This window comes from Lepidothrix coronata, unplaced genomic scaffold (genome assembly GCF_001604755.1).
Source record: "Lepidothrix coronata isolate B3197 unplaced genomic scaffold, Lepidothrix_coronata-1.0 Scaffold165, whole genome shotgun sequence".
Lineage (NCBI taxonomy): Eukaryota > Metazoa > Chordata > Aves > Passeriformes > Pipridae > Lepidothrix > Lepidothrix coronata.
In genome coordinates, this window is record NW_016690345.1 from 1,468,971 (window position 1) to 1,485,553 (window position 16,583).

At 43.2% G+C, this 16,583-nt stretch overlaps 1 protein-coding gene across 18 annotated transcripts in view; it reads left to right on the top strand.

Moving 5' to 3' along the window:
- Nucleotides 1–16,583, top strand: part of CPS1 (carbamoyl-phosphate synthase 1) — a 326,177-nt gene that overhangs the window by 65,032 nt on the left and 244,562 nt on the right. For 15 of the 18 annotated variants that reach the window (XR_001877123.1, XR_001877125.1, XR_001877126.1 and 12 more), the window contains 2 exons: nt 9,725–9,829; nt 13,743–13,887. Coding sequence is in view for 8 of the 18 variants with exons in the window: in XM_017829484.1 (XP_017684973.1) it covers nt 9,725–9,829; nt 13,743–13,887 (250 nt within the window). In the remaining 10 variants the exon portion in view is untranslated. Of the gene's footprint in view, nt 1–528; nt 553–5,658; nt 5,800–9,724; nt 9,830–13,742; nt 13,888–16,583 lie in introns of those variants that run through there. The other 3 variants (XM_017829487.1, XM_017829489.1, XM_017829488.1) reach the window with 2 other exon arrangements.

Sequence of the window (16,583 nt, forward strand, 5' to 3'; positions counted from 1 at the left end):
CCGTGTGCTTTAGGGAGCACTATGGAATTTAAGGATGCTTGCATCTGGATCTGTGGGGTTTAGATTACACTGTGGGGCTAAGGGTCCCATGTGTCTGTCTCTGTCTGATTTAGGGAGCCCTGTGGGATTTAGAGCTCCCAACAGGTGGCATTGTCGGGTTTAGGGAGCCCTGTGGGATTTAGAGCTCCCAACAGGTGGCATTGTCGGGTTTAGGGAGCCTCGTGGGATTTAGAGGTTTCAGGTAGCTGGCCCTGTGGGGTTTGGTTCAGCTGGCCCCATAGGACTGGCAGGCCCTGTGGGTTTAGGGCCCCTTGCACCAGCCCCTGAGGATTTTGAAGTCTTGAGGGGACAGGCATCATGTGGATGTGGTGTCCAGCTGGTGACAGAGAGTCAGTGCAAGGAGCATGTGTTGAGTCCTGCTCCCTTCCAGCAGCAGAAGTTCCTCACTTGGGTTGGGACCAGGCCTGGATGGGGGTCAGGGGCCTTTCCTTGCTCTACCTTGCTGAGCTGCTGCATCTCACCTGTGCTGAGCCACATACTCCTCGAGAAGAGGTAAGGTCCCTGGGACTCAATGGCCTGAGCAGTGTTTTTCATCCCAAATGCAATGTAGCTGTGCTGCCCTGGCATTGGGGATCTCCCTGCCGTTGTTCTGGGGCAGTGTCACCCTTTAGAGCCACCCACATACCGTGTACCCATATACAGGTACCAGGGAGCGTTCACTGGGCTCTGTTGTCCTTGTGTGCTGTATTTCTGCACCCAGGCCTTGCTGCCTGCACAGTAACTGCTGTCACTGGGCCCAGTTCCCCTCTTCTATCCAAATGCCCATTATTTATTACAATATGTAAAGTCAGAGCTCAAAGAAGAAAAAATAAATTGTTTCGGGAGATGGTGAGAAAAAAACAGAAAAGAGGGAATCCCAATTATTCGATTCCTTTTTCAGTCAGCTGTTCCTTGTTTAGTGAATTTCAATCATGTCAACTTTGCATTCAAGGCAGGGAGACGAAATCCAACCCTTCATTTTTTTTATTTTTTAATTGTTAATTTTTTTTTTATTATTTTTTATTTTATATATTTATTTGTCTGAGAGGATTTCCTCGGGGCTGGTGTGCCTGGTACCATGTGCTTATATTTTGCTTTACGGCATGCGAACTTGAGCGGAGCAGTTAATAGGCGAACAGCTCTGTAGCGACCTGTCTCCAGTGTCGGTAGCAGCACAGCAGCATCCCATTTAAGCTATTACACATCTCTAAATGCAGCGTGGTAGCTTTAGCCGATCGCTCAGGGCTCAGCCACTAGATGACTCTGTCACACAAGGAAGAAGAGGGAGGAGCCCGGCTCTGCTTCGCGCACCGCGGAGGCAGCCGTGCCCTTGTCGGTGCGGGGGGATGTTTGCTGCGTAAGCAGCAGAGAGCAGTGGTTCCGTGCATCAGGCCAGAGCTCCTTGGAGAAACACACGTAGCAATCCTGAGGTTTAGGCACAGCACAAAAAGAAATTGGATCAGCAGGGCTTTTCCGCCTACAGCTCCGCTGAGACTGGACCTCACTGTCCCCAGGGAAAGGGCTGCCCCTGACTAAAACACTGCAGAAAGGCAGGCTTAGATGTGGACCTAAGAACACTGTTTCATGCTCTGGACGTGTCCCTAACCCTGCAGGGTTTATTTTTCTCTGGAGAAACAGAGATGGTGTACTGAGGATTACGAAAGGAGGACTCATCCCGGCTGACACAGGGCCAGCACAGCTGCCTGTTGCTCAGCCACAAGCCATGCTGGCCGTGCCAGGAGATGGTGCCACACTTTGTTCTCCAGAGAGTGACATCTCTTGATGGGTTGCTGCCTGTAACACAGGAACAGAGCTTGCTGTGTGCTGGAGAGTTTCCTGCTCTTCTTGCATTTTAGATACTTTGCCCTGTTTTTGGTTTCAGAAGCGCTTTTCAAAGCTTGGCCGTTAAGAATTGAAAATATTTTGCCAACTCATAATGTTGCTCAAAGCAAAGAGGCAGTTTCTTCACTAAATTCTCACTCTCGTGTCTTACTATCTTTCATATGTATTATTTAAGGCAAGTGGAGGGTGGGAAAAGGAAATGCATAACACCACAGCATATCCAGTGTGGTGAGCTTGTAAGCTGATGACTGTCAAAAGATAAAGAATTTCTCATTCCTTATTTTGCTTCGATGTTTTTCAATTATTGTTTGTTTGCCTTTTGGGGAAGCCTAAAATGGATCACATTGTGACTTTTTCAGGGGAATGCAAGCAATGAAAAGATTAATTTGATCTCAATTCCCCATGTGATCCTTTGCAAATCTGGAGAGAGCATATGTTAGCTGAATGGCAGGACGGATAGAAATGCTTTTAGGCACCTTTACTAGAGAGCATAGTGGCTACCAAAATGGGTGCTGTCCCAACAGAAAGAGCATAGTAGCTTGAAACAGATTTATTCACGTCTTTAGCTGCATCTCATGGAACCCATTTTCCTGGACAAAAAGCAGAATTGGCAACAGAAAGCAGTCTGAATTGCCCCAGCTCCAGCCATAGTCATAGCTGGTACTAGGCTGATGCTTAAACACAGGTCTCCATATTTCTTCCACAATATTCTGCCTTTATTTTTCCCTCTGGGTTCTTGCTACTGAAGCAGCAGCCTTTTCTACCTCTCCCAAGCAATTATTGACAGTTCTGGTGCCTGTGAAATTACAGTCCATCTGTTGTAGAGAGCTGATAATGAAAGGATGGTGGCAAACAGAAAACTGGAAGCATTCGCATTGTATCAGCATGGCTCTTCTCCCTGCTGGATCTCACAGATAAATGTACTAGGTAGGGGCAAAGTCTGATGAAAAAACCTGTATTTGCCAGGATGAGGTGTTGTGGTAATGGTCAGGGGAGGAGGATGGCTGGGGCAAAGCCTGGAATTTGCATGGACGAAGGCTTTAAGCTTCACAGCAATCAGCAGAATAAAAAGTTTGAGTATTTTCCAAAGTCATGGCTTGAGACCAATTTCTCCTGCTATTCATGCTGGAAATCAGACCTATGCTGCCCAAAATGAGCATCCAGACTCTTCAAAGCATGCTTCTGAGTGTGCTGCAGCTGTAGGTGGATAGTTAGGGCCAGAAGGGAAGGAGAGAGAGAATTTGGCTATCTGGAAAGGTTAATTGTAATTGCAGGAATGCATGACTGGCTGACTCCGTGGTAACACTTCTGTAAAGCACTCTTCTGGGGATGGTATCCCTACAACCCTGCCTACCAGCTGATATTCTCTTTCCACTGTATCAGTATTCTGTATTTTTCAATATGTATTTCCTCCCTCAAGTCAGAAATGACAAACTAAAGCTCTTCTTGACCATGTAGGGCCTATATAAGTCAACTCCTCATATTTGCTGTGGTCTCCAAAGCACAAGCTGTCATTGAGACCTCTGTGATCAGAGTAATGAAATGAAAACTTCTCAGTTGTACTTAGCTCATGTGGATTTTTGTCAGGTTAGTGCAATTTCATTGCAATGGATGTGGTAGTTTATGGTTGGTTTGGTTATAATAGATTGTAGCATGATGGAATCTATAGGAAGTGAAAATAAATGAATAGAATTGATTTTTTTTTTTTAATTTATGGCAGTGGATAATGATGGAAAACTGAGTATTTAAATTAATTTAATCAGTATAGGAAGGTGAACAAGCTACCTTTGTACTACTCTGCTTTACAATTTGATTGCTCATTTTACTAAAATCTGATATAATTATGACCACATCTGTTCATGAAGTTAACTATCTCAGCACTAAACTCTGTGTTTAGGGCTCTTAGTTGCAGGCAGCATAAAGATACCTGCATATATTTAATATATTCAGGCCCCAGCTTTGACACTTATGGGACTAAGCCCACAGATGTGGGTGTTTGTTTTCTTCTTCTGATGTCACTCCTGACTTGGGCAGTGCAAGGAACTCGATCCTAGTAAGTTCAGAGGGCAATTGTCAGAGCATTACCCAGACAGGCCTTTTTGGTGTCTCCAGCTCTGTGGTTGCTTCTTGTGTTCTCACAGAGGGAGTTTAGAAAAAAAACTGAAAAGCATTTTGTATTACCTTGGCCTTACCAGTGTGAACAGGGGCTCCCTAGTTTTCCTCAGTGATCGTGTGCTTTGTATTTCCTGAAGCTGGAAGTGGCAAAATGGTTCAGTATTTGAGATCCTGTCTTCTTCAAATGAAAGAACTAGGACCCTTCTGCCTTTGGACATACAGTGATTTCTTCCCATGGGATGATTAATTTAAATCCTGCTGAACATTTTTTGGTGTCAGAGTGAAATGAGTGATGGGGACATTACACTGCAGAATATCTTCAGGGGGAGGGCAAGCTGATTGCACCCAAAGCCTCAGCGCTGGTCCCACTCACGTCAGCCAGGGCTGTGTGCCCTCTTTTAAGGTGGGCAATAAAAGCCCGTGCTCCAAAGTACAGACTCTCTTTAGGTTGTTGTGGAGAAGAACCTATTTCTGGGAATTTGGCTAAGGAAAATGCTGATGTGAAGGGCTGTATTTGTTGAAGTACAGCAGTTTGTATTACCCCAGCCACCAGTACAGGCTGGGGGCTGACCTGCTGGGAAGCAGCTCTGTGGAGAAGGCCCTGGAGGTCCTCATGGACAACAAGCTGTGCAGTGTGTCCTGGGGGCCAGGAAGGTCAATGGTATCCGGGGGGGCATTAGGAATAGCTTTGCCAGCAGGTTGAGGAAGGTGATCCTGCCCCTTTATTCAGTCCCAATGAGGCCACATCTGGAATGCAGTTCGGGGCTCCCTGGGACAACAGAGACATGGAGCTCCTGGAGCAGATCCAGTGGAGGGCTATGGAGATGATTAAGGGACTGGAGCATCTCTCTTAGGAGGAAAATCTGAGGGAGCCTGTTCAGCCTCTAGAAGAGATGACTGAGAGGGAACCTCATTGATGTCTATCAGTACCTTCAAGGGGATGTCAGGGGATGGACCAGGCTCTGCTTGGTGGTGCTGAGCAACAGCACAAGAGGTAACGGGCAGGAACTGATGCACAGGAAGTTCCACCTGAACACAAGGAAGAACTTCTTTACTGTGAGGGTGACCGAGCACAGGATCAGGCTGCCCAGAGAGGGTGTGGAGTCTCCCTCACTGGAGAGAACAGGGGAACGGGAACAGTCTGGATGCAATCCTGTGCCATGTGCTCTGGGATGACCCTGCTTGAGCAGGGAGGTTGGATCAGGTAACCCTCTGTGGTCCCCTCCAGCCTGACCCATTCTGTCATTCTATGTATGGCCAGGTATAAAACCTTATCTAGTGTCTGTCATCCCCATGAGCATGATATAGTTTATAACTGACTCACTCATAAAGCTTCCTCACTGTTTTAGCAATACTATCTGAACAGACAGTGCTGGAGTTCTCAGGTTAAAGTCCTGACAGCATCAATTACCTCTTCAAACCTCTTTGCTCTCCAGCCCTAAAAATGTTCTTTAGTCAGTCAAAATCATGCCCCTTCTCCCCCATCCCAGCTAAATGACATTACAGATCCATATAGCAAGACTTTTCTGTGCACTTTAAAGAGAGATCTTCATTCTCAGGCATGTCTTTGCCCGATACATATCTGTGAGTTAAAACAAATGCTTCAGTGTATAGCCCTGTGTTCAACAGCCAAAGCTTTTTATCTTTTTTTTTTCTCCCCAGGGTAACCACAGGAGAAAAAAAGAAGAAAGTAGGAGCGAGGGGAAGAAAGCAACAAAAGAATTTTGCAAATCCTTCTGATCTGGAGCACCAGGCATAAAGCAACAAGGAAAATACTGATTGATTAGGGATGCTGTATATAAGGTGAAAGGCCAAGGCCATGTTAAGTAACTCCCTCCCACCAAAACCAGGAACAGCTAGCACTAGAGAATATTATCAGTGGGGTACTTCTTGCTCAGGACAAGCTTGGTTGAATAGGACTGGGAGATCACACTACCCAAATGCTCAAGGACTGCTCATGTGTTCTACCATTTCAGTGGAGCTGCTTTTTGCTCAAGAAGAGGGTAGCTTTAGTCCTGACCTAGTAATATGCTGTGAACAATAAACCTGTTTAATCTGGGCTTTGTTTTAGTCCAGCTAGCTGTCCCTCCAGTGGCAGTTCCTGCGAATCAAATTTCAGAATGCCTGGCTGTGAGTACGTGTCATTCTAGGAAAATATATAAGTCCTATAACATGCCTTTCTGATGTGGTGCTTGTCTCTTCTGATGGATGCTTTCTATCTCTACTTAATTCCTTACTTCCCTTCTGGGTCTCCCTGGGCGTTGGCCTGAAATCACAAACCGCATGGTGGTGTGTGATGGGTCTGGCCAAGAGCAGCCCTCCCCAGGGAGGAAAGGCTGGACCAAATGGTCTATCCCAGGTCAAAATGTCCATGAAAATTATATGGTCATAGGATTTTTTATTTTGGTGAAGTTATAGTTAACTGGGAAAAAAAGGAATATCAAGTCAAAGAAAAATGCCAAATCTTGAACAAATGTAGCTAATCTTGCATTGTAAGGTCATGTTATTTTTAAACTCTGTAAACTATTTCTGTAGCACTTTTTGTAAAACCAGTTTGGTCTTTTTTATGATCCGTGCTTACAAGCCAGTGAAATGTATGAGCCTATGGAATCACAAGTGAAAAAAAATGACTCCTAACCCTCGTCCCCATTTCTGAAAATGTCTTTTTAGAAAATGTCAGGGAATGAGAAATCTTTCTGCCTTCAAACATCTTCCAGTAAATAGAGTTCAGCTCCTGACTGAAGTCAGACTCCTGTCAGGTAGCTCTGAGATTCCTGGGGCCAGTCTCCCTTGGTTGCATCACCACGAAAATAAGAATTGTGTCTGAGGTGGAGCAAACTGCACTTTGGGTTGTCATTATTGCCCTTGGGCAGCGCTCCTCTGCTGATTCCAGTTTTAGCCAACTAAGGGCTTTCTGCAGTCGGCCTTTTGGAGTAATGTCAGTCTCTTCCAGACACTGCAAAGGTTTCTTCCAAGTCAGCTGATCCAAGAGGAGCTGCTAATCCCAGTGGCAATGAAATTTGACCCATCTTCAGGGTGTTGATTCTTTTTCTCTTGCTGAAGATAAGAGCCTTATCTTTGTCAAGTTTGGGTGAATCATGGGCTCCATATCCCAGACAGCAGAGGAGTGTACCCTGAGCTGCTCAAGCCTCAGAAAAAACTATAAACTCCTTGAAAATTGATTTTCTCGAGCCTGGGAATAGATATGTAACAGTCTTGTTGCTAAGCATTTTATAAACTTTACTGGTCAAAAGGCTGTCTCGATTACAGCTTATAGATAAAATTTGAAAAAGAAGTGAGGTGCCAAGTTAGACAATTCAGAATAAAAAATAAGGTTGCCTTTTTTTTTTTTTTAAAGTTCTTTCACGTTGTCTTGTTTGAGATTTTCAATTATTTTGTTAAGAGTGTTTTTTCTTTACAAGATGAAAAGTCTGTATTAGCTTTTAAAACTAGCATGTAGGATGTTAATTGAAATTGTCACAGAGGCTGTTGATTGATAGTGAACACTTCTCTACCCTGCATCCCTCTGGGATTTCCTACCACCCCTGGATACTTTAGTTGTTTTGAGGAATGTTTCTTTTGTTCTATGAAACTGTGTGTGGGGCATGAGGGTCTGTTTCCAGAGTAAGATATTTACCTTGAAGAACTGAATTGCTCTTAGCTGTCAGCCAGACTGAACTAATATTCTTGAAAAAAAAAAAAACAACAAAAAAAGGAAACTGCATCTCAGTTTGATTCTGATGCTTTTTGCCATTCCGATTACAATATCAAAATTAAAGTCTTCATTTATTGTGTTAACTGAAATTTGCTTTTCAGTTTGCATTTGAAAACAAAAAAATCAGAAGGAAACTTTTAATTTAAAAGAGGAAAAATATATTTCTTTTAAAAAAAAGTTCTGCAGTAGTGCAAATAACTACTTGCAGTACTTAATAAAATCAGATTTTTAGCAACTCCTTTTAAAATATTTCTTTATACTTTTTTGTTTGTCTGGACTCCCCCAAAAAAGTGACATTCAGTCAGATTCAGGAAGATGTTTCAAGTTATAGGTAATGTGTTTTCCATCCAAAAGTATGAATGTATCCATGTTTTCTTTGGATTGGGCTTTTGTCAGCCAAAGACCATGAGGAGGATAGCCTGTATTTTGGAATTCTGTATCTCAAGCCCACCGAGATGAAATTTGTGCATTTTATTCAAAGCACATTGTGTTTTTGGCTCAGGGCTCAGATCTGTGTGTTCTCCTCTCACCCAGAAACACTTGTTTTCCGTGAGTGAGGACTGCAGGGTTGGGACTTAGGAATAAGATTTCATTGTACTGTTAAATGCAGATTTCGTACTGTTTTTCATATTGATTATTCCCTTCTGCAGGAAATAGTTAAGGTTTGGTAGGATTCTTGCCATTTTTAGTGCAAGGGGCAGTCGCAGTCTGTCCTTGCAGGACAAAATCAAGTAGAAAAGTATATGAAAAAACAAAGGGAAAAGATGTAAGGACAAGAAGTAATTCTGCTTTTCAGGCTGACTTCTACAATCCAGTTATAGCTATTGTTAAACTCTTTGCAGGTTTATCTTTGGAAGCAGATGAAGCTGTCCTTGTATTTTCTCCCTGTTTAGCTGAGTCTTTGGGTAGTAGGGAGAGAGGATTAACAAAAAAAAAAAAAAAGAGCATGAAGATAGAAAAAGGCCAAAAAGAAATGAAGCATCTGATCATGTAACTGCCCTGATATGAACTTGCCATCGTTATGAATGCTGTGAGTTAAATTTTTCCAGATGTTCTCCCTACCAGTTTTTACTCAACCATATTACTCAATAGCTGGTTTTCTTCAACAGGAGGGCGTTTCTCAGAGACACTTGCAACTGAAAGGGCAGATTTTTTGGAAACTCTGTAGAGTGAAGTGGTCAGTGAAATGAGCAATGGAAACAATGGAGTGACTAGGAATGGGGAAAGCTGAACTTCTGTAGACAGGGAGGGCGAGTTCTGTCCTCTGAAGTGTGCTGAAGGGAAAGCAGCTTTCGGGAGCGTGGTGAGTTGGAGAGTCATGTCAAGGAGCTGGGAGAATGTTACTCATGCAGAGAAACTGTGGGAGGAAACAGAGAGCAAAAAGCTAAGTCACAGGTGTAGAAAGGACTTGGAACCAAAGAGGACTGGGCAATTTGCATCTCAGGAAGGCACTGAGTTGGATGGAAAACAAGCTGCAAGCAAGAGCACACCTGTAAGGGCACAGTGGGCAGCCAGGAGCAGTCCATTTCTAGTTCCTGTTCTTGCCTTGACACTTGGAATTGTTTCCATCTAAAAAAATAAATCATCCAGGTTTATATTTGAATCATTCCTGTCACAATCATGTGAGTTAGTAAGGCTGGAACGAAATGCAGTAGCCAAATCTGAAGATCTGCTATGAACTGCTCCCATTAAGATTTAAAATACCCTTTTCCCCAAACCTCCTCTAAAATAGAACAAACTCTGTGGAAAAAAAAAAAAAAACATGTTCTGGCTGTGGCTTAAATAACAGAATTCAGGAGAGGTGTGAGACTTACATTTGATTCTTATTCCTTTCAGTTTCTCTCCATATACTCAGGTGAAGGTCACCCTTAGTTTGGAAATTCTCAGCTTTTCTCACTTTGAATCACAGTTACCATGTTTTCTAAACATTTGCTTGAAATGCTCGATTTGATCTGAGAGCGACTCAAAACAACATATCTGAAAGTGTAACTGGGCTTGATTTCTCTCCTGCAGAAACCCAAGAGGACTGGGTGATGGGCCATGTCTGGATGCTGTTAGTTCATCTGCATGTAAACAAGAGAACTTCAGCTTATTCCCCCACTACGTACTGCAAACAAAGTAAGTTATGGTCTCTGAGGTAGCTGGGTTTGATAAAGTTGTTAATAGAAAGCTGTGATCATAAATTGTTATCTAGCTCTCCGGTGATCTTGCTTGATAAACTAGCACCTGATTAGAAAATGTATGGCAAATCTTAATATTTTTCAGATGCTTTCGAAACTCTTCCTTATAAGTTTCTTGGGAAGCAAGTGGAGCTTGCCTTGAAATGGAGGAGAGTTTTCCAAATCACTTTGAGGGCTTTTCTGTGGGCTGCATGGATGAAGGAGAATATTTTTCTCTTCCCTGTGGCAGCAGAGAATCTCAGTTTTACTGCAACTTTTGATTATTCTGCTTTTCCAGTCAATATTTTTCAAATGTGATTTAGTGGAGACAAGACAGGGTGGTCAGAAATCAGGTGCAGCTTGACAGATGCCATGAGAGATTTCCAAAAGCACCTGAAGGACATATGGGGGGAAAAAAATTCTTCTCTGATCTCAGCTACAAGAAAGAGAGTCCAATCAATTCACGCAGGCTGCTTCATACACTGATCCCAAACCTCGGGAGACTTATGCCACTGGAGCTCCACTGAGATGGAAGCAGTTACTTGGGACTTGCACTGATGTGAATCTAACCCAACGTGCCCACAAATTGGCCCTGATCTCTTGTCTTTTGAGCAAGAACGGAACTATCTTGTGCTATTTACAGACAACTTGAAATGAAAAATCCTGCATTGCCTGGTTGCTTCATAGCAGAGCTTCCCAGCTGTGACAAATGGCTTTGGGAGCTTCCATTTTGGGGTGCCAGTTCTGGGGCACCAAAGCAGGGCCCCAAATGCTCTGAGCACTTCTCTTCTGAAGATCATGCAGTTTGTTTTAAGCTTCTGCAAATGCAGGCTCTTGGCCTTGGGAATTTGGCCACAGACCACTGATTTTGTTTGATTTTTACAGTACAGTGGGATTGTGTAATGAATTTTCTTTCTGGTGTTTTGCACTTGTAAACAGTAAGAAAAAGCTCCTGATTTTAATGACCACTGTGCTCTCCTTGTCCTGCTCCCTCTCTGCGTATGATGGTGTAAGTGAATATAAAACAAAAAGCACTGTACCTTTCTCTAAACACATAAGACATGATAAGGAAGCCAGAGTTGTTCTTCCCTTCCTCCCCAGCATTTGAACTGTGCTTGCCTGAGTGAATCTTCTGCCTTCACGGCTTTACATTCCTGATTTTTCTGATACATGTCCTTTTCTCCAGAGCCCCTGCCCAAACTTTCTTTCCTGAATAGGTGACAATATTGTGAGTCATGTACTGGTAGGCAAATTTGAAGCTCAGGCATTGTGGTTGTATCTCCTTAAAACCATTGGTCTCTTCTCTTTTTCTGCTATTCTGTGGTTGGTTTCTTTTTCCTTATTGATTCAATTTTTTCTTGATTCTGCCTCTTCTGGTCTTTATGTTAAAGGAAGAGCATACTTAAAATTTGTCCAAACCACAGAAGGCTTGTTTGTGTGTTGACAGGTTTTTCTGAACTGAGGCTTCTCTAGGGAATACCTGATATGTTTTCTGGCCTTAAAGTGTCAACAGTGTCAACCTCTTTTTAGCATGTTGGCAGTGAAACAAATAGGTTAGCTGTTTTCCCCTGGTTTTGGCAGAGGGAAGTTCCTTCATCATGGGGGAGGCTTTAAGAAGGCAGGTGGTTCTTATACTGGAGGCATAAGCTTCCTAATGTCAGATGGTCTGAGTTGGGCCTAATCAATTTGGGCAGTAAAACATAGATGGAAAAAAGGAAGATAGCAGGGTCAAATCTACAGCAGTAGTCAATGGAGCATCCTTGGGAAAGCAGTTTTTTGCCTGTTGTTCACCCATATAGCATTTAATCCTTAATATGTGGCTGCCACATTAGATCTGTGTATGTCCTGCAGATCCCCAGTACACTGAACACAGTTCATGATGTGGTTTTGCAGCTGTTTGCACCTGCAAGATCCCACTCTGTCAAAAACCATGGTCTGTTTTCTGCTCATTCCTTATGCCCGGTGTTCATGAATGGCCTTGTGGTGAAAGGAATGGGTGGGCTTTTAGCTAGATCCATCAGCAGCTGCACTGAAACTCAAGTGCAATCCAAAAATTCACCTATAAGCATGTCTTTGCTTTCTGGATCACTACAGGCTAGAGCCAAGCAAATAGAGGAACAACTAACAAAAATGTTTCCCAGTCCCTTGTATTTATTTTTTTTTTGTTTGTCTGAAATCCCAGTCTCTCAAGCTCCTACATATCAGACTGATAGTTAGGTATCTTCTTGTAGGAAAAATGGTTCTGTCTTTCCTAAACCACACTGAAGTTATCAGGAACACTGTTGGTTTGCTTCTCCCAGCTCTGCACACCTGTAAAGCCCATGTTAAAGCAGTGAGCTCCTATACACCTGGTCTATCTTCCACCCTATCTCTGTCTATCTCTTTCAATTATCTGGATTCAGCCCTTTCCCATGTGTTTCTCACCCAGGTCTCCAAAAAATCACACAGGATACCCAAACCCATTGCCCTCTCTTCTCTGTCTTTTATTCAACCTGGTGCTATCATGAGCTGCACAGGAAATATTTTTATGTGGTACTGGTGTCAATTTAGACTAATCTCAAATCACTGTATACAAAGAAGTCATGATTATTACTCTCAGTGATTAGAAAAATCCTTTACATCAGAATGTGTCCAGCTGCACAAAAAACGTCTGTATGTATATCTCTATTGTTTTTGTGGCTCTGAGCCAACTGAGGCTTTGATTGCCTGGGTTTCAAAAGATGCCTTGCCATTTTAGTTCTTGAAGAATAATAAATGGGCACGCTTCTCCCACAGCTTTTGTCTTAGGCATTTTCATCCCTGGGTAATAAGCATGATTCTTTATGAAGAGTGTAATGTAGAGTTATAGGAAATACATAACAGTCACAAAGGTCTGTAATCAGTTAGGAGATAACATATGGAACATTTCACCTTATTTCAGCTGTTGGCCACTGAAATGTAACCAAAAGATGATTTTCTTTTGCAGCCATTTATTTTGCCTGTTGAAAAATTTACTTTTCTTTCATATTTCATTTATTTGAGTAGGGGTAGCACTTTGGAACACTTTTAGTGCTTCTGTTGACTGCATGCTCTCCGAAGACAGAATAAAAAGACTATGCCTTTCCACAGAATTTGGTCTTCCCACTTCACTCCTTTTAGTACAAGTATGCTCGTAGCAGCCACAGGCTGTCCCACTAGCCAGTGTGCAGACCCCACATTGGAGAGCACTCAAAAGCACACCATGAACAGCCTGGCTCCTGTGCAGTTAGGAATCACAGAATGGTTTGGGTTGGAAGGCAACCTTGAAGATCATCTCGTTCCACCCCCCCTGCTGTGGGCAGGAACACCTTCCACTACACCAGGTTGGTCAGAGCCCCGTCCAGCCTGGCCTTGGACACTGCCAGGGATGGGGCAGCCACAGCTGACCTGGGCAACCTGTGCCAGGGCCTCACCACACTCACAGGAAAGAATTTTTTTCTCAATACCTAATCTAAACCTACTGTCTTTCAATTTGAACCCGTTCCCCCTTGCTCTGTCACTCTTGTAATCTTGGGGTGATTTCTCCAGCAGGCTTTGCTATCTTCTAGCTGGTGTTTGGCCTGTGTTGCAAACCCTATGACAGCACTCAGAGACCAGCCTGAAGAGAAGTGTTGCAAGGGTGCCTAAGCAAGCACTGCTCTGAAGAGGGGTGGGCAGAGGTGGGGCTGCACCTGGGACTTTTAATGGCAGAATAAATGGGAAGGTCTGGGGCAGTGCTGTACAGTCATTCCAGCACACCTGCTGGGCCTCTGTTCTCTTTCCCTGTGATCTGCAAGAGCATATTGCCAGCACCACATCTTGAAGAAACACATACAAGCAGATTTTTGTTTTCTCTTGTGTTCTTTAAACTTTAGTTACCCATCAGCAGCTTTCAAGATGACAAGAATTTTGACAGCTTGCAAAGTGGTGAAGACTTTGAAAGGCAAATTGAAGTTTTGCAATGTGTCTGCTGATCACTGGAGTTTCTCAAGGACAGGTCCCAGGCTGTTGAGCATCAAGGTAACAGTGACTGAACTACTGTGGTTTAATATATGTGTTTGGCATGCAGAGATAGCTTGCTGCAGATAACAGGGCTTACCTAGAGGCGTGAACCAGAGGAAATTTGTCTGAACCCCAAGCAAGGGGGTTGCTTGGCTAAATGATTTTATTAGCTAAGCAAACACACTTTTTGTGTAGTCTGGAATGGAAATTATAGAATAGATTGCACCAAAAGGTGGAAGTTCAGGGTTTCAGTTAATTATTATATATTCTTTTCTTTAGAAACACCCCACCCTTCTATAGGACTGATAGCTAACAGAGTGGATCGTTCAGTCCATATGGGCATGAATTGGCTGGATATTTAAAATCATGTGTCCCTTGAATTATATGATTAATCCTATTGAATCCATACAGAATCCATTCTCAATATATTGGAAACCACAATGGCTCTGAGATTAATTGAAGAGGTAGACATCTCTTTGTGAATGCATCAGGGTATCAGTTCTTGATTTACGGGGGCTGGGATCCCTCAGTTCGCTTCCTCAACTTCCTTCTGCTCTTTGTTACAGGAGTTGCATTTTACCATCTTTGCTGATGTTACCTGGACAGATGTGGCAGAGTACAGGGGTCAAATGGGACTTTCTGGATGAGTTCTGTAGACCTGGCAGTGTTCTGTTAGCATGCACTTTGCATTGCAAAGGCACTTTTGCACATGTATCCTGTTGAATGAACAGTGTAATAGAATTAGCCAACGGAGGAGTGGTGTTTCAGAGGGTGGTAGGAAAGAGCATTTAGAGACCTGAGTTGTGGGTGCTGCCTTACCTGGCAGAGTGGTCTAGAGGGCTGATCAGTAGAATTTCTGAGGACTAGAGTTTTGCTTACCTGTCCTACAGAAAAAATGAGGTCTCACTCATTTTTCAGGAGTTTTCAGTATTATCTCGAGGTATTAAAGAACCCTATATATATATATATATATATATATTTCTATTTTAAAGTAAAACTCCTGAGCCTATGAGCTTGCAGCTCTGGGACTGGGGTGTTACAAGTTTTCACCAGGCTTCTAATAGAGCAGAGGTCCTGTCCAAAGCCCAGTCAGAGGCAACCAGGCCATCTTTATGCTTTGCAATGCTTTAAGTGTGTGGCAGCTTTCTGTATTGATGGGTGCAGTGAGATTAGGGACCAGACCAACATGTCACTTTAATTTGGTCTCAACCTGGGGGATTTAGCTGCAAAAATGCTGTTTATAACTGGGGAGGGAGGGGATTTTTATAGTGTTGACTAAACCATCCAATGGCATGGGAAGGTTTAGAAAATGATGGCTAAACCTTTGGAGAATGACTGGATGTTTGACATTAATGAGGAAAAAATGGCAAGGCTAAAAGCATCCCAGATGCACAGAATTCAATTACTTGGCAGTGCAGTTTGATTTTTAGTGTATTTTGCAGTACATTAGTAATTGATCTGTGTGGTATTTGTAGCTGCAGAGGGGCTCTAAATGAATGTTTGTCATGATGGTTACAAAATGTTCAATACTGGGAATGAAATTTCTCCTTGCTGTGATTGTTCATGTGATTTACGGCTAATGGAAAGTAGCTCTCCTGCTCCTTTCTGCAGCAAATAGATCTTGATTCTTCCTTTAAAAATCCCAGTAAGAGGAATTGTTCTGTAAAAAAGCCAATATGAAGCTAAATCATGGTGAGAGATGCTCCCTGTGGACATGCTTGGGACATCTCCTGTGGCACAGACCACAGGGGTTTTTGCACTGGTGGTCACTCTGCTGCAGCTCTGTGCCCAGGAGGCAGCTATGCTTGCCTTCCATAAGTGGAAGTTTCTCAGGGCCCTGAAGTTCATCATCCAAATTCCTTTAAGCCCTAAAATTCACTGGCAGATTTGTTTCTGGCTTTGCTAACTCTTTCTCTTCCCCAGCATGTCGCCAGTGATCCTCTGTCTAAGGGAATCTCCCAATTCATTCTGTCATTTCTGCTGTTCATGTTTTTAATAAAAGCTGGAGTTCTCAGGTGATTTCTCATCCAATGCCTGGACAGTCTAAGAAAGGCTTAGTTTCAAAATGTGGCCAAAGAGGGTGTGTTTAGTCTGGTATGTGCAAAAAACCCAGCTGTGACACTGAATCTCTTAAGGACTTTTGTAAAATTCACTCTGTCCCCCATTTCCCTTGGCTGTAAAATATTGATGAAGCCTGTAAGGGATCCCACAGTTGGTGTGGGATTCAGTTCTGCTAAATACTCTCTAGAAGAGATACGGTTTCCTGTAGGCTGCTTGTTCCATAGCTACCTCTTCCAGGACAATTTTTTGCCTATCCGTGAGGTAACTGAGACCATGAGTGTCCAGCTCATCCATGAATTCTTCTGATTTTGTGTCCTAGAGTGGAATAGAGTGGTATTTTGAATTTTGCTGTCTGACACTGACTAAACATACACTTATTTTTAGCAGCTCAGATGTACAGTTGCAGCAGAAGTTAAACACCTATCAAAGGTCAGCAGACTCAGCAGCAAGCCTTGAGCAAACAGTGAGGAGGCAGTCACAGGGTTATGATGTTGGTTAATTGCAAGATATAAGAAATGAACAGTGATGGGGAAGGGTGATCCTGCAGTAACAGCAGCACATGCTCTGCTTGCAGTGAGGTTTGCCAGCTCATTAGGAGAGCAGTGTTCCCCAAGTGTTAGAAAGAAAATTGGCATCGTGAGACTGGTAAAAGA